General features: G+C 42.7%; 1 protein-coding gene across 1 annotated transcript in view; it reads left to right on the forward strand.

Annotated features, from left to right (window-relative positions):
- Nucleotides 1-19,818, forward strand: part of Vps53 (vacuolar protein sorting 53) — a 30,218-nt gene extending 10,400 nt beyond the window's left edge. Inside the window, exons 5-20 of the mRNA XM_080273175.1 lie at nucleotides 316-458; nucleotides 1,229-1,349; nucleotides 1,898-2,043; nucleotides 3,342-3,516; nucleotides 4,265-4,378; nucleotides 4,709-4,810; nucleotides 5,954-6,117; nucleotides 7,813-7,933; nucleotides 9,335-9,523; nucleotides 10,512-10,718; nucleotides 12,158-12,348; nucleotides 13,223-13,271; nucleotides 14,552-14,656; nucleotides 15,581-15,655; nucleotides 19,190-19,279; nucleotides 19,576-19,818. Coding sequence (XP_080129301.1) covers nucleotides 316-458; nucleotides 1,229-1,349; nucleotides 1,898-2,043; nucleotides 3,342-3,516; nucleotides 4,265-4,378; nucleotides 4,709-4,810; nucleotides 5,954-6,117; nucleotides 7,813-7,933; nucleotides 9,335-9,523; nucleotides 10,512-10,718; nucleotides 12,158-12,348; nucleotides 13,223-13,271; nucleotides 14,552-14,656; nucleotides 15,581-15,655; nucleotides 19,190-19,279; nucleotides 19,576-19,818 — 2,235 coding nt within the window. The remainder of the gene's footprint in view (nucleotides 1-315; nucleotides 459-1,228; nucleotides 1,350-1,897; nucleotides 2,044-3,341; nucleotides 3,517-4,264; nucleotides 4,379-4,708; nucleotides 4,811-5,953; nucleotides 6,118-7,812; nucleotides 7,934-9,334; nucleotides 9,524-10,511; nucleotides 10,719-12,157; nucleotides 12,349-13,222; nucleotides 13,272-14,551; nucleotides 14,657-15,580; nucleotides 15,656-19,189; nucleotides 19,280-19,575) is intronic.
- The last annotated feature ends 4,940 nt before the right edge of the window (nucleotides 19,819-24,758 follow it).

Here is a 24,758-nt window from a genome sequence, read left to right on the forward strand (position 1 = left end):
GGAAAAAGGAACCAAAGGCCATGAGTTTGCAGGTTCCTGGCCTTTGGTTCCATGTGTATTTATCCACCTCTTTGTGTTTAAATATTGTTTTGATTACAGGATAAAGAATCAGAATAAAAATAGTGATGATTATGGTGATGATGGTGATTATGGTTGTTACTGGAATAAGAATGATGATTATGATGATGTTAATCGTAGTAGTGGTGATGATGATATGTTAATGGTAGTGGTGATGATGATGATGATGATGTTAATGGTAGTGATGATGATGATTGATGATGAGGGAAGATTTACGAGCTTCACTCTTGCTCACAGGAACGTGCCGGTGAGAGTGAGCTGAGAGTGAAGGAAATCACCCGGGACATCAAACAGCTGGACACGGCCAAACGCAACCTCACCACCTCCATCACCACACTCAACCACCTGCAGATGCTGGTTGAGGGTGTCCAGAAGTTGCAGTGAGTTGGCCTGATTTTTGTCAGTTAAAGAAGCTCCCCAACACCTCTCCCTTAGTGATTTGTTCTCAGATACAGGTGGTTAAGATCAATTTGTATATTATGTATGCTGAGTATGGTGGTATTTGAATGATTTGACACAGAAGAGGGTAACAGAGAGTAATAAGCAAAATAAATCACTCATGAAAAGGTGTTAGGGAGCCGCCTTAACTGACGGGAATACGAGCCATTATGTTGTTGTACAGTATCTCACAGTTGATGCCTGGTGGGGGAGTGGGTGAAGGCACTGAGACTGGATGGGGCCCATAGGGATTTACATCTGAGGGATGGTTAGGGATTCTGCTCTTATAATGCTATTCAAAGGGGTCACCATTCCCTTAAATGATGGAACTGAGCAGCCTAGCCCCAAACACTTCTTCTGCCTATCTATCTATCTATTGCCAGAAGCCTTAATCCCATAAAGGGTGGCCACAAATATTTTGCCTCCATGTCACCCTGTCGCCTGCCATTTCACTGCCCTGCTCCCAGCTCACACCCCCCTCTCCCAGATATCCAGATATCTCTCCATTCCATCCCTCCATCTCATCCTTGGCCTCCCCCTCCCTCTCCCCCCTTCCACCTCACTCACATACACTCTCCTTGTCAGTCTCTCACTCTCCATCCTCTCCACATAAGCTCCTGTTAATGTGGAGTGATTTGTCTGTCTGTCTATCCATGTAACTCCACATAATGGTGATTAATGTATTACAAGGTATTTCCACACCATTCCACAGAGCCCTGAAGGCAAGACGGGAATACGGAGAGATCGCCACACTGCTCCAGGGGGTAATGAATGTCCTGGAACACCTCCACCGATACCGCAACATCCCACAGGTGGCACAGCTGGCACGGCAGGTGGGTTACAGAACGAAATTTAACCCTTTCCGTACAGTAACAGTAATGGTAAAAACAGAAATACTAGCATCCAGTCCTGCAGTTTTTTCCTGTTTATTCTTTACATCTTGCCAGTGACTTAGTTAGCATGGCATGTAGGGAGGGAAATTTAATGGATCCTGACAACCCCTTTGAATAGTGGGAAATTGGATAAGAAGGTGGTGATTGATAGTCATGGTACGTGGATCCTACTGCCTCTTTAAAATTAAGGAAACTGGGCATTGATAACACTGATGAGGATAAGGATGTTGTACAGATTTTACTCTAACTTGGCCCAGATTTTTGTCCTTTTGCAGCTTTTTTTTTTGCTTACCTCAATGGCAGAAAAAGACAATACTGTGGCTCTACATCATTTCCATAGCACTTCTTCATGACTAGTACCATATTTGGACATTATTGTTACAACTAAGCATTCAAGATGGAGAGATGGCAATTTTAGGACAGGTTAGAGTAAATAGGGTATAGTGATGATGATGATAATAAGTAAGAATTATTCCTTATTCCAACAGGTGGATGAGATTCGAGGTGAGCTGGAGAAACAGATTTTAGAAGACTTCCATCGAGCTTTCCACGGACCAAACGCTCGTCGTTTTGCCCCCACCAAGGAGCTGGCTGAGGCGTGTCTGGTCGTATCAGAATTGGATCCCAAAGTCAAGTGAGTCTAGGTTAATACATACACTGCCAGGATTTCTCTCAGTCAGATAAGGTTGTATATTTTTGGTTCTTACCCACACCCTTTAGTTGTAGGAAAAGGGTATGAAGATGGTGATGATGATGATGATGATGATGGTGGTGGTGGTGGTGGTGGTGGTGGTGGTGGTGGTGGTGATGATGATGATGATGATGATGATGATGATGGTGATGATGGTGGTGGTGGTGGTGGTGGTGGTGATGATGATGATGATGATGATGATGATGATGATGATGATGATGATGATGGTGGTGGTGGTGGTGGTGGTGATGATGATGATGATGATGATGATGATGATGATGATGATGATGATGATGATGATGATGAAGAAGAAAGATTAAATGTCCTTGGCCAGGTGTGTATATGAAAGAGCACTTGTAAATATGTATAGGTACGTTGATGTCTTTTCTTACTAAACTAACTTAACTCCGTGCATGTATAAGAGGATTTTGATGCAGAGGATCTTTGGCAGGACTTGTGGTAGTAAAGGTGTTCATAAGTCTCTCCAAGAGGCCAAGGATGAGATGGGGGGATGGAGTGCAGAGGTATATGAAAGAGGGGGATGTGAACTGGGAGCATGGCAATGAAATGGCGGGGGACCTGGCAAAATGAAGGCGATTTGTTTGTGGCCACTCCTTACGGAATTAAGACGCTTGGTGATAGATGGATAGATAGAACTCTCTCCAGTGACCATTGACCACTTGAGTTCTCTCCAGTCTGAGTAAAATTACCAGGCAGTAGCAGGAATGGAGGACAAATGATTTCAGGCTATTGAAAGGGAAAATGAAGACACAAGTTTCTCTGTTCACCATTCATGGCCTGTAGATGCACCACCATGTAGATTTATGGTAACAGCTGGTCATTTGCTAGGCCCTGCAAGGTGTAGGGGGCCAGGGCTAGGCTACCTTTGTTTATAATTGAGGATGTGATAAGGACAGCTGGCCAAAGAGGTTCTGTATACATTAAAATAAATGACTGTTGAAAAGGATACGTTAATGCGAAGCTACAGAACGTGGTGAATGTTTTTGGCGTATCCGATAGAGCCAGGATTCTGGGGGCTTGAATGATGAGTGAATGGAGGCATGGCCCATTGGATTGTGCAAGTTTGGGCTGTCTGGACATTGCTACTCCTCACCCTACCCTAGGATGGGAAAGGAGGTCTGGATGATGATGATGATGGAAAGGAGGACATAAAAAAATCACAACCAACCCTCACTTCTGTATTTTGAGATTTTGTGCTCACTCTCGCCTGTTGCTTCCAGACGAACAATCATTGAGGATGTGATAAAGACCCAGCTGGCCGAGTATGAGGTCCTGTATGCCGGTGGTGAGTCGGACGCATGGTTGGCCAAGGTGGAGCTGAGGCGACGCTGGTTCCTCAAGGCGGCTGTTGAGTTTGAGAAGACACTGGCGGCCATGTTTCCCCCATCATGGCAGGTGAGGCAGAGGGAAGGAGGTACTGAAGGCTGTATTAATCCTTCAGGTGAGGCAGAGGGAAAGAGGTACTGAAGGCTGTATCAATCCTTCAGGTGAGGCAGAGGGAAAGAGGTAATGAAGGCTGTATCAATCCTTCAGGTGAGGCAGAGGGAAGGAGGTAATGAAGGCTGTATTAATCCTTCAGGTGAGGCAGAGGGAAAGAGGTAATGAAGGCTGTATTAATCCTTCAGGTGAGGCAGAGGGAAGGAGGTACTGAAGGCTGTATTAATCCTTCAGGTGAGGCAGAGGGAAGGAGGTACTGAAGGCTGTATTAATCCTTCAGGTGAGGCAGAGGGAAGGAGGTAATGAAGGCTGTATTAATCCTTCAGGTGAGGCAGAGGGAAGGGGCTAATGAAGGCTGTATCAATCCTTCTAGTTTAAAAAGTCTGTACTAAGTTGAATCAGATCATTAGAGGACAACAGGAATAAAAAGAGGGAGGGGGAGACCAAGGATGAGATGGAGGGATGGAGTGGAGAGGTATATGAGAGAGGGGGTGTGAGCTGGGGGGAGAACAGTGGAATGGCAGGAAACAGGGTGACATGGAGGTGATTTGTTTGTGGCCACCCCTTACAGGATTAAGGCATCTGGTGATAGATAGAAGAATAAAAAATAATGTTATTTAGCTGAATGGGTTATTGTATTTGTATAGGTGCCATTTACCTCTTGTTTTTCTAGGATGTTAACCGTATCCATGCATACCTGCCATAGGTACCAGCCCGCCTGGCCCTGAGTTTCTGTGAGGTGACACGGAGCCAACTGACACGTGCCATGGAGCTACGAACACACGACATTGATGTGGCCACACTCCTTCATGCACACAAGGTAAATTTTGCACAGTTGTTCTTCATTTACTCTTGCTTCACCATTAAGATGTTGCCCATTGGTGAAAAGAGGCAGAATGATGATGGTGGTGATGATGATGACAGTGATGATGATGATGACAGTGATAATGATGATGTTGATGACTCTTCAGTAAGTAAACCTTTATTCTAGGGAATATCTAACTTTGGGAACATCCAATCAAATAAGTTTATGATGATGATGATGATGGTGGTGGTGATGGTTAATGATGATGATGATGATGGTGATGGTGATGGTTGATGATGATGATGATGAAGATGATATATTCCAGTACGTATTCCCATCTCACAGGTAATGTCTGACCTGGAGAGCCTGCTGATAAGGAAATATGCCGGGTTCCAGCCCCACGACCGCACCCCACGCTCCTCCACCTCCACCAACCCGTTCCTCCAGGTTCGTATTTGGTATCTTCAAGTTTATGTTTGTAAATGAGGGAGTGCAGTAAAGTGAGGCCTTATTTTGTCACTTTTTATTTATTTATGTATTTATTTTATTTTATTATCCTCTTTTTGGATCATGCCCAGTACATTTTATAGTGAAAATAGGATAAATGAGAGAGGGGGGTGTGAGCTGGGAGCAGGGCAGTGAAATGGTGGGGGACAGGGTGACTTGGAGGTGATTTGTTTGTGGCCACCTCTTACGGGATTAAGGCATCTGGCAATAGATAGATAGATAAATAGACAGGCTTAGGGTAATGATGATGATGATGTGGGATTTTCAGTTGTGGTGATGATGATGATGATAATGTTGTGGGATTTTTGGTCATGATGATGGTGATGATGATGATGATGATGTGGGATTTTTGGTTATGATGATATTGGTGATGATAATGAGGGATTTTCAGTTATGATGTTGTTGATGATGATGATGATGATGGTGACAGTGGTGATGATAATGGGTTAGGAGAAAGATGATGAGTGGTAGTGATGTGGGGTATTGGGTTAGGATGATGATGATATGGTGATAACAATGATGATGATGATAAGGACTAATGTAATAGGTGGGGGCACTTACCATCCACTCACTCGATGTAGTGCTGCTTTCGGGTGTCTGTCGTTTCCTCTCCTTCATCCCTCTTTCCTTCCATCCTTATCTGTCTTTCCTTCATTCTTTCCTTTTCCTTCTGCCTGTGGATGACTCTACACTGAGTGACAAGCCAAATGGTTTCCTGTACACCAGGAAACCATTTACTACACTGGGTGGTAACCATATAACCAAATTATGGCGCCTGGTGGTTTAGTGGGTAATTATAGCATTCCAATCGGATTGAGCCGGTGAAGGTTTATATCCAAGGGGTGGTTGGGGTTTATTGCTCACGTAATGCCTCTCAGGGATGAGTAAGGCTGGTCACTCTCATCTTAAATGTCAGGACCAACTTGACTAGCCCCGGGCCTCTACACTCCTCATGAGGCAATGTAGGATTAGATGATGAATGGAAAAAAAAAAGAAAAGAATGATGATGACAGAGTGAAAATAGGGTAAGAATGATGATGCTAACAATTACAATGAGAGTAATGAAAATGATGATGTTTAAAGGATGAGCAGCCGAGTAATGCGGACTCGACCAATCCCTTCCTGGCGTCCGAGGGTGAGGTGGAGGAGGAGCGTAAGGCCGGGGAAGGGCCTGTCTCCCCCTTCCAAGGCGCCATCTGTCGGTGCTTTCAGCCGTACCTCAGGGTGTACGTCGAGAGTGTGGACAAGTGAGTTGATGTGTACCAGTGTGATGTTTACCAGTGTGAGTTGATGTGTACCAGTGTGATGTTTACCAGTGTGAGTTGATGTGTACCAGTGTGAGTTGATGTTTACCAGTGTGAGTTGATGTGTACCAGTGTGAGTTGATGTATACCAGTGTGATGTTTACCAGTGTGAGTTGATGTGTACCAGTGTGAGTTGATGTTTACCAGTGTGATGTTTACCAGTGTGAGTTGATGTTTACCAGTGTGAGTTGATGTTTACCAGTGTGAGTTGATGTTTACCAGTGTGAGTTGATGTTTACCAGTGTGAGTTGATGTGTACCAGTGTGAGTTGATGTGTACCAGTGTGAGTTGTATGTGTACCAGTGTGATGTTTACCAGTGTGAGTTGATGTGTACCAGTGTAAGTTGATGTGTACCAGTGTGATGTTTACCAGTGTGAGTTGATGTTTACCAGTGTGAGTTGATGTGTACCAATGTGAGTTGATGTGTACCAGTGTGAGTTGATGTGTACCAGTGTGAGTGTTGATGTTTGCCAGTGTGAGTTGATGTTTACCAGTGTGAGTTGATGTTTACCAGTGTGAGTTGATGTTTATGAGTTGATGTTTACCAGTGTGAGTTGATGTGTACCAGTGTGAGTTGATGTTTACCAGTGTGAGTTGATGTTTACCAGTGTGAGTTGATGTTTACCAGTGTGAGTTGATGTTTACCAGTGTGAGTTGATGTTTACCAGTGTGAGTTGATGTGTACCAGTGTGAGTTGATGTTTACCAGTGTGAGTTGATGTTTACCAGTGTGAGTTGATGTGTACCAGTGTGAGTTGATGTTTACCAGTGTGAGTGTTGATGTTTACCAGTGTGAGTTGATGTTTACCAGTGTGGGTTGATGTGTACCAGTGTGAGTTGATGTGTACCAGTGTGAGTTGATGTTTACCAGTGTGAGTGTTGATGTTTACCAGTGTGAGTTGATGTGTACGAGTGTGATGTTTACCAGTGTGAGTTGATGTATACCAGTGTGATGTTTACCAGTGTGAGTTGATGTGTACGAGTGTGAGTTGATGTTTACCAGTGTGAGTGTTGATGTTTACCAGTGTGAGTTGATGTTTACCAGTGTGAGTTGATGTTTACCAGTGTGAGTTGATGTATACCAGTGTGATGTTTACCAGTGTGAGTTGATGTGTACGAGTGTGAGTTGATGTTTACCAGTGTGAGTGTTGATGTTTACCAGTGTGAGTTGATGTTTACCAGTGTGAGTTGATGTGTACCAGTGTGATGTTTACCAGTGTGAGTTGATGTATACCAGTGTTAGTTGATGTTTACCAGTGTGGGTTGATGTTTACCAGTGTGGGTTGATGTGTACCAGTGTGAGGGTTGATGTTTACGAGGATAAGTTGATGTGTGTGTTGTAAGTCAGTGTGAGGCTTTTGGTCCCATGGTGTGTGTTTGTCTGTCTCTCTGTGTTTGTCTGTCTATCTGTCTTTCTATCTATCTGTGTATTTATTGATCTGTCTATCTATATTTATTCCTCTCTTTGTATCTGTCTCTATTTATCCATTGATCAATCTCTCTCTATCTTTCTACCTGCCAGTCTATCTACCTGTCTGTCTGTCTACCTGTCGGTATTTATCTATTTACCTGTCCGTGAAAATAGCTCATTATGCTGATGATGATAGTGATGATGATGACGGCGATGATCTTCCCCAGACGACTTAGTGACCAGATAGAAAAGTTTGCTGCGGACATGAGGAGCTACAAATTTGAACACATCGATGCGGAGGAGTCCAACGTGGTGCCGTGCTGTGGGGAGCTGTTCACTATATATAAGGTATGTTTAGGTGTGACGGGCAGTATAGCAGTGTATTGTGTCCTAATTCTTACTTATGGCCGGAGGGTTCAGTGGGTTGTTGTATCTGGATGCTAATATATGAAGTGTAAGTTAATGATGAGATGGAGGGATGGAGTGGAGAGGTATATGAGAGAGGGGGCGTGTGATCTGGGAGCAGGGCATTGAAATGGTGGGGGACAGGGTGACATGGAGGCAATTTGTTTGTGGCCACCCCTTATGGGAATAAGGCATCTGGCAATAGATAGATAGATAGAAGTTAATGATGATGATGATGATAATAGTATTGATGATTAGTGATGATGGTGCTGGAAAGAAATGCCCTCGTGTAGTGGCACCATTGTAACTACGTGGCTCCTTTGCCCAGTTAAACTGTTGTCCCTCTGTACCCCAGAAGGAGGATGGTGGACTGCAGGAGATGGGCAACTTCAGTTTGCAGACTATTTGGTTCATGTTCAAATGAGTCTGGGGCAACAACAGTGACAACAACATCAGTGGTCATCGTTCGTGTATAAAGGGTCCATCACGCATGCATTTGTCGACCATGGTCACCTGATGCCTGCTCTTCTTACTGCTCAGTCTCTAGCAGCCTCACCTTTCAGTCCCTTAACCCTTAGATCACACTTTATGAGATTGTCCCAAGTCTTTTTTCCATCTGCCTCTTGCACCTCTACCCTCAGCATTCACACCTTCATCCTCTGCACCCAGTTATCATCCTTCAACCTCTCCACATGCCCATATCATATCAATCTTCCTCTTCTCATCACATCACTAATACATTCTCCTATCTCTCAACTCTTAATTCACAGTCCAAACCCCCTAGGCTTATCATTTAAGGACACGCTACAAATACTTCAAATAATTCACTTCTCTGTATGTTTGAACCTATGAATATCCTTTCATCACTGTCCATGTCACGTTACCATACAGGATTACACTCCCAGCGTGCTACATACAAGGACCCTTAGTGTGGAAGGAGAGCTCTCTCAATGTCAGGAGAGGCAACAACTAAAACTTCTTCCAACCACTTGTTACCCTTGCTACTGAGCTAGTTCCAGCCTGAATATTTGGATATGTGGAGTTTGACACTGAGTTAATAAAAATAATAATGATGATTAATATTGATGGTGCTGAAGAGGGACATTTTCACATAGTGGCATCAATATAACAGTGGCTGTGCTGCCCAGGTATGCAAATATCCTTCAACTCGCTCCCTGTCCCCTGAAAGGATAGTGGACTGCACCAGAAAGGCAGCTTTAGCTTGCAGTCCACTGGGTTCACATTTAGACAAGTGGGCCACAACAATGAAGAGTGGCACTGATGTAGATTGTAATGAATAGGAGGAGGACTGGGATCTAATACTTACACATTTTGGTGATACAGACAGTTCTAGTGGAGTTCCTGCGGCTTGGTCCAGGTGAGAGCCTGGCAGGACTGGTGGAGGTGCTGCAGACACACCTGAGGGAGTTCTGTTCCAGGGTTTTACGAGCCGCACTGCCCAAACTTGGCGCCAACAACATACCTATACCCAAGGATATCAACATGAAGGAGCTGACTGCTGTTCTTGCCCAGGTATGTGTAGTAGTAGTAGTAGTTTTGTAGGTAGTAGGTTTGTTTGCATAGTTTATTTCAGTGCAGGTCACTTTATTCAGGTATATTGCTCAAGTTGTGTGCTTTATCCTTCCATGTCATGTACTGCCCAGATTTGGATCCAATAGCACCACCATACCCAAGGGTATTAGTAAGCCTGGACTTGCTGCTGGTCTTGCTCAGGTTTGTCTTAGTTTTTTACTTTGTTGGAAGTTTGACCACTACCCCACCCCATCCTGCCTTTCTCTTCCCTGCCATACCTGGACTCTGAGCCAAGCTTATACCCATACCCAAGGATATCAACATGAAGGAATTAATGGCTCTTTCTCAGGTTTGTTCACAGATTAATTGAGTATACCTTAGTTTCTGTTAGTACCTTGCACAAATATGTGTCCTGCCCTGCCCTGCCCTGCCCTGTCCTGTCCTGTCCTGTCCTGTCCTGCTTGACCTTATAGATTCAAAGCCCCAGAAATGCCTACACCGAAGGGTATCAGTGTGAAGAAGCTGACTGCCATTCTTGCTCCTGTGTTTAAGATTTGGTTCAGTATTGGTAGATGTCTTTCGTTAGTATTCTGAACATTTACACACTTCCCTGCATAGGCTCAGGACCAACACATGCCCATACCCTAAGATTTTAACATGAAGGTGAGGGTAGGATTCTGGGGGCTTGAATGGTGAGTGATTGTGAGTGTGGTCCTTTCATTGGGCTGAGTTTGGTTAGTTTCTTCATCTGTCAGGGTTTCTTCTCATTGTCTGCACCCTGCCTCATCTCATCCTTAAGTGAGAAAAGAGGATCTGGATGATGATGAAGATGGTGGTGGTGACGATGATGAAGATGGTGATGATGATGATGATGGTGACGATGATGATGATGAAGATGGTGATGGTGCTGATGAAGATGGTGATGATGATGGTGATGATAATGATGAAGATGGTGATGATGATGATGATGTATCCTTTTATCCTTCAGGTTCAGACTCTGTGGCGTGAGGGAGACAGTGGTAAGATGGGTGAGGAGGAGGTGCGTCGAGTGTGTTCTGTTCTGGTGTCGGCCGAGTACTGCGATGAGATGACTGGTCGACTGGAGGCCAAGCTCAAGGAACGCTCACCCCCGGCCCTTGCCCCGGCCATTTCTCTTACACAGGAGCAGGACTTGTTCCATGCTGTTTTGGCTCAGGTAGGTGACTTCTTACCTGTCTATCTGTCAATCTGTTGCCAGACGCCTTAATCCCATATGGGGTGGCCACAAACAAATTGCCTCCACGTCACCCTGTCCCCCGCCATTTCATAGCCTGGCTCCCAGTTCACACCCCCTCTCTCATATACCTCTCCACTCCATCCCTCCATCTCATCCTTCTTATTTACTTGCATACATATATACCAGAAATTACACCATGCATCCCCTAAAGTCCAAAAGAATTTCCATAATGAGGTTGTCCGTGATACAGCTGATGTTTTCTATGGACTGGATGCCGTACCAGGTGACAAAACCAGCTAATTACTTCCCAACATTTGCTGAAGGCTGGTGGGAAAAAAGAAATCTGCAGCATGTAATAATATTTGTAACAGGTTGAGAGTCTCAGTTTGGACTTGGAATGTTTATACTTCTGGCTGACTGTTTCTTATTTATCATATGACTTTAGAGTATTGATAGGTGATGTGATGCACAGGGGAGACATAGGTGGTTTACACATGTAAAGATAAGGGAGGATGAATTTTGAGTGAAACAGTTTGTGAGTGTGAATGTGGAGGGTTGAGCACTGAGAGGTAGACTTTATAAGACTTGGGATGAGATCCTACAAAATTATTCAGGGTTAAAGGATTCAACAGATATGTCGTCAAAGATCTTGTAGCATGAAGAACCACCATTGGGTGGGCAAGGTTGACAAATCCAGACATGTGATAAACATTCCAGCTGGATATGAAAGGAAAGAATTGGATTAGGAGAGTTTGCATGGATGGTATGGCCGTATGGAAGAGTGGAAATAGATAAGATGATGAAAAGCGTGTATATGTGAATGAATTTGGAGGTGGGAGATGAGGTACTACCCCAAGAAGACAGTAGAAAGATACGGTATATAAAACAGTGAGAAAATTTCACAATGAGGTATGAAAATTGAGACTAGGGAACCGTCAGAGGATTGAGTTTGTTCCATGAAGTTGGCCTGTGTATGGAACTGGACATGACAAGAGTTTACCATCTCTTTTTATGTTATCCAGTAGCCAGACAAAGGGGGTGAAAGGATGACCTCCATCCACTTTCAGTGGCAGAGCTACACATTTAATGTAACCAAACCTAATCCTGATTCACTGAACCTAACCCGACAAAGTGTGTGCCCCTAAAGTACATTACATTGGTGTTGGGTCATGTTGAGAGCTCCTGTGACCCTGTTTCTTCAGTAGTTTTATGGGTCATGTTGAGACCCTGTGTGACCCTGGTTCCACAAGTTTATAGTGTAATCTTAGCCTAGTTGCTCAGTTTTTCAAACAGTTACATAGGAATCAAATCAGACCAAACCAAACTAAACTAAATGTAACAAAACCAAACCTACCCAGCCCAAGCCAAAGCCAGCTACCTGAACCTAACCAAACCTGACCTTTTGTTTATTCCTACAGTGCATTGCTTTGCTGGTGGGTCATGTTGAGAGCCAGTGTGATCCGGCGCTGGCATCCATGACCAAGTTGACCTGGGTACTGGACCAGACAGGTGACACCAGCCCCTACGTCACAGCTCTAGCAAACCACCTGGCAGTCTCCGTCCCACTCATACGACACAACCTGCACACATCACGGAAGTACTTCACCAGGTGAGTATGGGAGGTGGATTGGAAGTCAGGGAGAGATGACAGGAGGCAGGGAAAGGGAGGAAGATGAGGCAGGGAGAGGGAGGTAGAGCTGAAACATTTAGGAATCACCAGACCCTACATCACCACATGCCTGGCATCCTCTGTCACTCTCATATGGCAGAACCTGCACATCATGCAGATCCAGTACTTCACCAGGTGGGTACGGCAACCAGTTATTGTTTTTCATATGTCATTGTCCTGCTAGGTTAGTCAGGGACTAGTACAAGAGTCTTAATTGTATTTTGTATTTTATGGATATGGTAATTCAGGAGTTATATTCCCACTCACAGTTGTAGGAGGTTCCACAAAACTTGTTCGGTATCGCACAGTGGCACCGTTATACAAACATCCCGGCACTTTCCCTGTCCCCAAAAGGAGGATGTTAGACAGCAGAAGAGCAGCCTCAACTTGTAGTTCCCTGGGTTCACATTTAGATCAATTGGGCCACAACAGCAGAAAATAAAATACAGGTACATAAATAACATACAGCAGAATATGAAGGTGTAATAAGCAGTAAAAAGCTCTGCATAAAAGGTGGTAGGTGGTCTTCTGAGTCCTCCAAAAGTACAGCTATAAGTTGTTGTAGGGCAGGGCTATTCAGTTACTTTTGGAGTAGGGCCAGATTATGAAACTCATATTGATAGAAGGGCCATACATTTATTTTACCCCCATTTTATTCCCCTCTGTCTAAACACTTATACCTGTGTTGTGTTTAGCAATATTGTTTACTGTACCCCTCACCCTGCCCTAGGATGGGAAAGGAGGTTCGGATGATGATGATGATGTGTACTGTACCATTACTGTGCACTCTATTAATATTTGTCACATTTTTCAGGTTCTGTGATAAACTGGCTGCAGCAATTCTCAACAAGTTTGTGCAGCAGGTAAAGTTATGTTGGCCACACCCTTAACTCCTTCATGCCGATAATATCACCAAAAATCATAAAAGCCATCATAGTTAACAGTTTGCCCAAGAATATAGAATTTCATATAATTTTCCAGCTTAGAACATACTGTATGCTTTTATTCTCCTAAACCCTCTGTAGCCAAAGTGTTAACTTAAGGGGAAGACAAGCCCTCACCATTTTACATTTTCCGGAGTACATAATGAAGATACAACCAATTTCACTTCTGAAAGACTGACTAAGAGGGTGTATGTAGGTGAGGTGGAGGGAGGGAGAGGGAGGGGTAGACCGAGGATGAGGTGGAGGGATGGAGTTGAGAGGTATATGAGGGAGGGGGGGGTGAGTTGGGGGGAAGGTAGTCAAATGGTGGGTGACAGAGCGGCTTGGAGGCGTTTTATCTGCAGCCACCCTTTGCGGGATTAGGGCGTCGGGCTATAGATTGATGGACTATATTTTTGATTGTACACTGTAATGTGGTATGCAGGCTGATCAAATTTAATAACCATAGGCGCTCCATAATATGTTCTATAAAAAATTAGCTGCTTCCTCTTCCAAATTTGTTATAATCATATGGACATTACATCGTGAAGGCTTGACCCACACTGTCATATGGGCAAGTATTCTCATCTCTTAAGGAAGCTCCCTAATACCTCTTCCTTTGTGACTTATTTTTGGATATGGCTGGCTGATATCCTTTTGTTTGTTATTTATGCAGAGTCGGGATTGGAAGGAATTATATAACACCAAAGAGGTCAGTAAAGTGTGATAAGCAAAATAAATCACTTACGAAAAGGTGTTACAGAATTTCCCCAACTGGCAGGCGAATATGGGTATGACAACGGTGTGAAAAAGGTGTATACAGCAAAAACAGTGGCTGGGTATGGTAAATGTGTGTGAGAGAGAGAGAGAGAGAACGTGGTAAGAAAGCTAACTCATTTGCAACAAGAAGTTCCCCCAAAGCCAGACCTAACCTACACTAGGCCCAGACCAGAGTAATCTATTCTGATCCATGCTAGCCTTACCCACCCCAGCGTAATGTAAGCAAACCTGAGCTTCCTACGCTTCATCTTGCTGTTTGTGCAGGAATATAACTTGACCTAACCTATCCTCTCCTGTCCTCTTCTGTCCTGTTCTATCCAGTCCAGTCCAGTCCAACCCAATCCATTCCCATCCCATCCCATCCCATCCCACCCTATCCTGTCCTATCCTCCTATAACATAACTCACCTAACCACACCTTATTTTCCCCTATGTGTGCAGGTGTACAAGTGCCGGCCCATCAACAGTATAGGGTGTGAGCAGCTGTTGTTGGACTGCCATGCCCTCAAGACGGTCATGCTGCAGCTTCCCGTCGTCGGTTCACAGGTATGCCCTCTGCGAAGCATTGCCCAGCTCATTGTATTGTACTGTACTGTCCCTCTCATAAACCTTCATTCTACAGCACTACCCTTTTCATAACATTAATATTTTGCTTATTATGTATTACTATCCCTGTTGTAACCTTAATATCTTGCTCAATATAGAGTACTACCCTTTGCAAATACCTTCTGTACTATGCTTTCCAGGTACCTTGTTTACTAACCTTTTCAGAGCTATCTTATCTTGTAAATTGTACTGTTCTCTCCTTGTGAAAAACCTTCATTTGTCTCTTGAGGGTTTGATGCATTGTGTAAATCATGAGCTTCATCCTTAAGCACTTTACCATTAGACTATGTTGGTTTGCTTTCACCTGACAGAGATGTGCCATTACCACATCGTTAATAGTAAGCTGCGGTTGCAAAAAATTGAATGAGCTTCAGTTATGGGGTAGAAATAAGTCTTCTTGGTTACTAGTCAAATCAACCCTCTGACTTGACTACATTTGGCCATCATCTGAGCTGAAAGGCATTAGGGATCTTTGTCAGGTTAGAATAAACAGGCTTATGTGCTTCTTATGTTCACAGCCATTCACCCCCAAATCATTATTGGAGTGTCATTCACACCTAACCACCTTCACTTTTATCATTTGTTCATTTTCCATTTTCCCCTTTATTATTTGCCAGTTTCCCATTTTACTTTCCCTGTACATGCATTTACACCACATGTAACTTATATACTTCCACTTCTGCTTATACTGTTCCCAGAGGCAGAATTAACAAATTTTTTAATTGTTTCTTTTCATTGGTAGGTACTGCTGCCCTAATGAAGACATGACCTTCCTCTCTGACTTAATGTGTTCTATCACTAGACCACCAGGCATTGAGTTTTTAAATTTATTTTTTATATTTATTATCGTACTTACTTCTCCAGGTGCGACGTGACCCTCCTCAGACATACACAAGGATGGTGGCACGAGGGATGACGAGAGCAGAGCTGGTTTTACAGGTAGGGACAGGCATTTGGTACTGACTTGTAGGCTTGTATTCCAGGTGACATAAGAGGTTTCGTGACCATGTCTTTTTTAGTGATTAATTTTGCATATTATATCTTAACTTCCTCTTCTGTTTTATTGATGCATACTACTGCTTTGTTTATAAAGGTTCCAACATGCTTGCATGCATCAGCCATAGTCACTAATGGAACCATGAATGCTGCTGGATCTCAAGCAGTCTCTCCATTCAGTTTCTTATCCCGGAGGTCACACAGAATGTCCTCATCTCAGATCATTTACAGTCTGCCTCTTGCAACTGTACCCTTAACATTCACACATCTCACCCTTTGCACGAAGTTGTCATCCTCCATCTTCTCTACATGGTGAAACCATTTCAGTCTACCCCTTCTCATTACCTAACTAATGTATTAAAATCCCATCATTCCTCATAGCTCCTTATTCACAGTCCAAACCCCCTTTCCCCTCATTCTTCATCTTCTCCACATCCCTAAACCATCTCAGTCAACCCCTTCTCATCACAACACTACTACATTCAAATCCCATCCCTTCCCTCAACTGTTAAGTCACAATCCTAACCCCCCAGGCCTATCATTCACGGACACATTACACATCCAAATAATCATTCATATTTCTGTACATTTGAACCTATGAATATCCTCCACTTTCACTGTCCAAGTCTCACTAACATACAGCATTACACTCCTAACACATGCTGCATAGAAGGATTCCTTAGCATGGAGGGAGAGCCCTTCAGTGTCAGGAGAGGCAACAACTCCCTAAGCTTCTTCCAGCCACACCTTACACTTGCCACAGAGTTAGGTCTAGCTCCATCTCCAGCACAGATATCCCCCAAATAACAGAACTTTATACACTCATGAGACTCTCCTGTCAACCATGTCGATATTAAAACAAAACAGACAGCATACAAGAAAATGTAAGAATGTAATATGTAAAATAAATAACCCAGAAGAAGGTGCTACAGTCTCCCATGTCATACAGAATACTGGCATAGTACATATAACACTTTCCGCCACATGATGTCGTTTCCATTTAGTTTTTGCCATGTGTTGATAATATTCATTTTGCCAGTGGGTTAGAGCGCTCTGCTCTGACCGAAGGGTCGAAGGATCGAATCCACCCAAGGGTCGTTGGTAGACATCAGGAAGGACATCCGGTCATAAAATGCTACACGCTCCAAACCAAAGTCCTCTACCCAGGGGCAACGCCTTAGCCCTTATCCAAAAAAAGGGTACCTGGCGTAAAACTCACATTTTTCCAGATTTTTTTTTTTTTTTTTTACCATAGATTAGGTGTAGCCTTTATCAACTCCTTAAGTTCTGTGGTATTCACCTAATTGAATAAAACCATGTGGAGGCAGCAGAAGTAAACAAAAATGAGATATTATTGGTGTGTAAGAGTTAAAGTTGTGTTCTCATCATTTTAGAGGAAAATGCCACTTTTCCCATACCAGGCATACCTACTCTGGACTATATATATACACTGTATTTCTTTCACCTTAACTTGGCCCAGATTTATGTCCTTTTGCAGCTTATTTTACGTAGCTTAGTATTAAAAAAAATAAATAAATAAATGCTATGGCTCTGTGTCCTTTCCATAGCACTTCTTCATGACCTGCACCTCGAGTGTTAATCTCTTGTAACAACTCAGCATTCAAAGTAGAGAGGTGGCAATTTTAGGCCAGATTAAATTAAAAGAGTATGGTTAATTAGAGTACATGCTGCTGATGGAAAGGTCAAGTATTTATGCACTGGAAAGGACAATTGGCTGCCTTTTAATTGTCGTTTTTTCAGTCAATTTTCTGGTCCTCAGAGAATGGACCTTTAACCCGCCCCGTCCCGTCGACGTACGGGTACGTTGCAACATTTTGCATTTGCCAGTCCCGGTGACGTACTGGTATGTCGTGCAATTGCAAGGTCCCTAATTTGCACAATTTTCAATTTTCGCGCGTGATTTTTCGTGCATATACACGGGACACCTTCCTCTATTCCTCTACAAGATGCCAAGCAGGGGCAATGCCTTACACCACATAACCTCCCCCCTCCCCCCCTCACGCCATTGTCTTGGCAATTCACTTGTTACCAGTGACCTGGCCAATAAAGACATTCAGGGCCAGAGTGATTCCCCAATCGATGACAGTGTGGAGGACAAAGTTTACATAGCATTAGAGGAAGAAACAGTCAGAAATGATGATCAGGTAATGTGGCAAAAAAAGGTCAGGTATGGTGATTAGTTAGTGAGTGAAACAATGCTTATAATGCCTATATTACTGTTTGAAAACCAATATACTCTGGTACTACTGTACATATAAATTCGTGCCAAGTAAATAAATAAATACCATTTATGAATTGTGTGAAATAGTTACCCTCCCATAGAAGTCGTTTTCTTTGGTGCCAGCCTGATAGAAAACCCTGTAAGGTAAGGAGGTACTGCTACCTGGATTGAGTATTTTAAACCTCAGGTGAGCGATTTCTCTATGAATTTTCGATGTTTCTCACCAAAAGCGGAGGTTTTAGCCAAAAAAAAAATTTCGAAAATACCTTGGGATTGGAGGATGTTGGAGGTGCGGAAAACCTCGGGACGTGACGGGTTAAAGTCTGTGTCCAAAGTATGGTCATTGACTCTCTCAGATAAATCAAAACATATGGCATTACAGTACTTGGATTTGAATATTACAGTTTCCCCAGCTTTGCAAGGGATGTACAGTAATTCTTCCTTTAACATGTTCACCTAACACTTTTTTTTTTTTTTTATATAGAACTCAGCACTTTTTTTTTTTTTTTTTAAATAAACAACTCAACTTTTTTTTTTTTTTTAAATATATATAGAACTGATAATCACCACAGGAACAGTTTTCACATACCACACCAATTATTCATTATTAAGCTGTCAGGATGTGTAGTGAAGAGTCAGGATTGATACAACTCACACTAGCATAGACCCAAATATACTGTACATGGTGGTATTATTTCTTTTGACTTGCATACGGACTTTTTACATTGATACACACAGTCTCGGCATTCTGATAATTAGTTGTGGCCCTGAGTGTGATTTTTATTTTATTTTTATTTTTCTTACTGATGTTTCTTGCTGGAACACAAACCTTCATAACACAATTTTTGCTTAACATAGTAGTTTTTAAGAACACATCTACAGTGTTAAGTGAGGAAGTACTGCAGTCTGGACATGGCAAAAAATCTATCTATCTATCTATTGCCAGACGCCTTAATCCCGTAAGGGGTGGCCACAAATTGCCTCCATGTCGCCCTGTCCCCTGCCATTTCATTGCCCTGCTCCCAGCTCACACCCCCTTCTTTCATATACCTCTCAACTCCATCTCTCCATTCATCCTTGGCCTCCCCCTCTCCCCCTCCACCTCACTCACATACACTCTCCTTGTCAGTCTCTTGCTCTCAATCCTCTCCACATGTCCAAAAAATAATGCTCAAAATAATAGCTCTATATGAAGGTGTACAGTATTGTCTTTCTTCCTGTTTGTGTGTGTGCAGGTTGTGATGGGAGAGTACGCCACCCATGGAGATTTGGTTGATAAGTTCCACCGTCTTCTGCCCGATGCAACCATAGCTGACTTTCAGAAGGTGAGAGAGATAACATAGAGCAGAGTAGAATAAATTATAGCTGACCAGAGCAGAGCAGAGTAAAGCAGAGAAGAGAAGAAGAATAAAGCAAGATAATGAGTAACATGGAGAGTAAGAATAAAGTGGAGTGACTGAGAACTTATAATAATGGCATAGTAAAGTACAGAAAAGAGTAAAGCAGAGTAATGATTGAGTCAGGGAGAGAGAGTTGTGTAGAATGACTGAGAATGATATAATATGGATAAAATGACTCACAGCTTAAAATCCTTAACCACTGACTCTCTTCTCACTGACAGGTGGTAGAGATGCGAGGTGTGAAGGACCGCGCCTCAGTGCTGGAGTTGTACCGCCAACGCACCTCGTCCCTTGACTCCCCTCACCGCACCCACCCCCCTCCCACTCCCTCCCTGCCCTCCCTCCCACCCTCCACCCCGCCCACCACACCCGCCGCCGCTGCCACCGCCACCAGCCCTGAACACGAGATGAGCAAAATCGCACGGCTGGAGAGGATGCTGAAATCTCGGAGACTTATTTCTTAATCTGTTTATTCCTTTCTTTTAAACTCTCCTTATTTCTCTTTCTTTCACTTTTTTCCTGTCTTTCTTTCTTTCTATCTTTTTTTATTTGGCTGTATTGCATTTTGGTTGGTGGTTTTAGTTTGTTTTTTTTGTTTTTGTTTTTTTTAGTGTATTCTTGCTACTTCCAGACAATTTTATACAGTGTAGGAGAGACTTTTCAGACTGGAGATATTCGTCATTAACTCCTTATCATTCTAGAGGTCTGTCTGGAGTTGAATAAAATAGATTAGTGGCGGAAAGAATGGAGTAGATGAATAGGTGATGCTAGTGACACTCCCTGATCCCTTATACACCCTCCTGACACCTAATACACCTTCCAGACACTGCATACACCCTCCTGACACCTGATACACTCTTCTGACACCTCCTGATGCCTTACACCTCCTTAGACTTGCCTCACCCTTCCATCCCTCCCCTCTTCCCTCCATCCCCTCACACACCCACCTTCAACGGCCTAGAATATGAGAGGTGCATATCATAAACCTTTTTTCTTTTTCTCTTTGCTGTAGGTTGTGTGAGTTTATTCTTTGCTATACATCACATACATTGCATAGTCTTCTCCGATACCTAATGCATTCTCCTGATACCTCACTGCCATACACTCTCCTGACACTTCATACACTCTGCTGGCACTCACAAACCTCATACCTCTTCCTGACACCTCACTCATGCTTCATACACCTTCCTAACACCTGATATACTTTGCTTTCACCTCATACATATTCCTGAGACTTTACATACTTTCCTTACCCACCTAACACCCAGTATACTTTGCTTTTACCTCATACATATTCCTGACACTATACATACTTTCTGAAAAACTTACATACACCTTATACTCTTCCCTGACACCACATGCACTCTCCTAATACATCATACTCTTGTCATTTCACTCTCCTGGCAACTCACCTCATACACTTTCCTGACATTTTACACACACTCCATACACCTCACATACATTTAACACTCTCCTGACACTTTACACTCTCTACTAACACCTCACATACATTTAATACTCTCTTCTGACACTTTACACACTCTCCTTACACCTCACATACATTTAATACTCTCTTCTAACACCTGATACACTCTCTTAATCATCATCATCATCATTGTTATCGTCGTTGTCATCATTATCATCATCATCATCATATTCTAACACCCTAACACCTCACAAATTTCATACACTCTTACACACTTCTGACACTATACACACTCTGCTGACATCATCATCCTCATCCTCATCCTCCTCCTCCTCCTCCTCTTTTTCCACAAAATACACTATACCTCTTACACATTCTGCTGATCTGTCAAAGAGAAAACATTTTTATCGTATCCCTATCTCGGTGTTTACTCCTTCATCACTACTATCTATCTATCTATTGCCAGACGCCTTAATCCCGTAAGGGGTGGCCACAAACAAATCGCCTCCATGTCACCCTGTCCCCCGCCATTTCATTGCCCAGCTCCCAGCTCACACACCTCCCTCCCTCATATACCTCTCCACCCCATCCCTCCATCTCATCCTTGGCCTCTACTGTGCCACTGGATATTCTTCAGGCCAATATTTCACCCAAGTTACATTGATGCTTAATATTTCAATGTTAAGAGAAAGTGGAACATTATAGACATGAACAAAAGGCATTCTGTTTCAGTGTATTTTAGTCTGGTGAGAGAGAGAGAGAGAGAATGAATTTTAAGTGTGAAGAGTTTTGATACAGTTAGTTATTGGCAGTTGAGAGAGAGAGAATTATAAATGTGATGTTATTGGCAGTTGAGAGAGAGAGAATTATAAATGTGATGTTATTGGCAGTTGAGAGAGAGAGAGAGAGAGTATGAATTATAAATGTGAAGAGTTTTGATACAGTTAGTTATTGGCAGTTGAGAGAGAGAGAGAGAGAGAGAAATTATAAATGTGAACCTGTAGTTTTGATATACTGATTGGCAGTTGAGAGAGAGAGAGATATTACAGATGAGAGACAATAATATTACGAACAAGAGAGACAGAACAATATCATGGACAAAGACCATCTATGTTTTAGTACGTTGTTACATAGGAAATATCTTTTAAATAATTGTACATAAAATTACCTATAGTTATAATAGACTTGATCTAATTCTTAACATTCCCTTGTCTTAATTGTTTTCATAGAGATACTTAACCTCTTTCACAGTGAGAAGTCTCCGTTGTGAATATAATTGGTGGTAATAATAATAATAGTAATTGTCAACATCATTCAGACCTCTGTTAACATCATCATCATCATCTAGACCTCCTTCATCATCATCATCATCATCATCATTGTCATCATCATTGTCATCATCACTGTCATCATCATCATCATCATCCAGACCTTCTTTCTTATACCAAGGTGGGGTGAGGTGGGACCCAGAGAAACAGAAATTATTGACAGAATGAGATACTAACCAAAGCTTGCCCAACTGAAAGAGTCACACTCCCACTTACTTGCCATTCAAGCCCCTGGAATCTTGGCTCCACGCAACAGGTTAAAAAACATTCTGCATGGAGTTTCACACTTACCTAGCTGAATAATAATAATAATAATAATAATAATAATAATAATAATAATGCATCACTGTACACACTGAAAACCTCCTGACCCCATCTTTAGGTGTGGAAAAAAGTTATGATAATGATGATGATGATGATGTCATATTGAAGGAGTTAAAGGACAGATGTTTATAATCCCATCACTTCAAGATTTTTTTCTCCTACTATAAGAAAATGTAGGGAAAGGAGATCTGGATGATGGTAATTCTAAAAAAAAAAAAAAAAAGTGAAAATAATCTGGTGGCAGCAGAAATGAAGGAGACATGATCATAGTGAAGGGGTTAAATTTGAATGCTTTTGTGTAAATAGAAGTAAGTGAAAATTGATTATCCTTTATGTAAATAGAATCTTTTCCTTATGGATGTATAGAGTATGTACTTAGTTGAATGTTGATATTATATATTGTAATTTATTGAATTCTTTGACTCTGCTTAACCAGACTTTTTTTGTTTCCCCTGCTTCATGTGGCTCTACACTGAGCGACATGCCTAATGGTTTCCAGTAACCCAGGAAACCATTTACAGTGCTGCGTGGTAACCATATAACCAGGTAATGGGATGATGTGGAGTCTACTATGGTGCCTCTGTTACGAGGGGGTCAAGAGACCTAAATGTGGTGTCCATCCTGGAACCATACCTTCACGTTTCTTTCCCATGCCTTGCTGTGGCGAGGCACTTTCTGTCACAAGGGAACATCGGTTCAGTTCACAGCAAGGGATGGCCCTGCAGGGGCAGTAGCTTGCCTGTGGTTGATGGGTCTGCTCTGTCACAAACCAGGGTTGCTCAACAACAGCAATTGGGGTCAGAGGCTTGTTGCTATGTTAAGTGGTAAGTGGATCACTACCATCAGGCTTGGGAGGTACAGCACAGCACTACCATGAGACTGGAGTGTGGCTACAGGCTTGGTGGTTTGTCACACACTCATCACTGTCGGACAGGAATCATTCAGCCACAAGTACACAAGGTCAAAGGCCAAGCTGAGACCCAAATTGTTACAAATCTTATGCATTTTAAATTTCTTTTTTCCCAGATACAGGTATTTCCAGTAACTGATGGCAAGTAGTTAGCTGATTCTGGCTCTTGGTGTGGCTTCCAGTCCATTGAAAATGTCATCTGTATCATGACCAACCCCAATACTGGGATTTCTTAAGAGGAAGCATGGAACTTTTTTTGTTTTGTTAATGTACTATATTTGTTTAAGTCAAATGAAAATGATAGACTGACTAAAAGAGTGTATGCAAGTGAGGGCGAGGCCAAGGATGATGAGGGATGAAGTGGCTAGATAATACCTCACATACATAATACAGTATAGAAGAGGGCAGTGTGAGTTAGAGGGACGGTAGCCAGCTGGTAGAGGACAGGGCAACATGGAGGCACTTTTTTTTTTTTTTTTTTTTTTTTAAATAAATAAATAAATAAATAAATGCAAGGAAGAAGGAACCAAAGACCAGGGGCCTGCAAATTGCTCCCTCCAAGAAAAGACAAGATAACAGAGCCAAACTCAAGATCCATGTATTCCGAGATGCCTGGACACACTGCATTTGAAAGACCGGAGATCATAGGCAATAGGAAAAACTGACAGAGGGAGACAGTTCCAAAGTTGACCTGTTACATATGCAAAGGACTGGGAGTAGCAGTTGACTCTTGCATTAGAGAGTTGGACAGAAAAGAAGTGAGAGCTTGTTGCTAGATGGGTGGTACGTGCCTGCTGTAGTGGAGAAGGAATGCGCACAGACAGTTCAGAGAAACGGTGACCATTGAAGTACAGTAGTGACAGAAAAGAGGTAAAGATGTTTTTGTTGATGTCTGTGGTCACTTCTTACATGACTAATGCACCTGGCTATAGACAGATAGACTGAATGATAGTTATGTTAGCACTGGGAGGTAGGAGCCGGATTGTTATTCATATACAGTTGGGGACAGGGTGGCTCAGTGGTAGAACGCTTGACTCGAGATCACAAGGTTGAGAGTTTGTGCCCCGCCCGAACAGCTGCTCTGCTGGGAGAGGTAGCGCTCTCCCGTCACCTTGCAGGGCTACATGATCTATCAAGGTCTAGCCCAGGGAATTAATTCCCCTTTGCATATACATTTAGGCTCAAAAGCTAGTCAACTTCTGCAGTGTCTACACCATACTTAGGTCATATGTCATATTTTCCTTCATGCGTCATAAAAAATGCATCATCTGTGGGCAATGAAGCATACCAAGATTACCTCCACGTAAGAATATTACAATAGAAGTCCGATTTTTCGGCATCTATGGGACCAGGCAAGTGCCGAAATATCAAAATTGCCTAATTATCGAAAACCCTACCCACTCAGTACCTTATATG

The sequence above is a fragment of the Coenobita brevimanus genome, chromosome 53 (assembly GCF_032717465.1).
Source record: "Coenobita brevimanus isolate Jiangsu-jjx chromosome 53, ASM3271746v2, whole genome shotgun sequence".
In the NCBI taxonomy this organism is placed as follows: domain Eukaryota; kingdom Metazoa; phylum Arthropoda; class Malacostraca; order Decapoda; family Coenobitidae; genus Coenobita; species Coenobita brevimanus.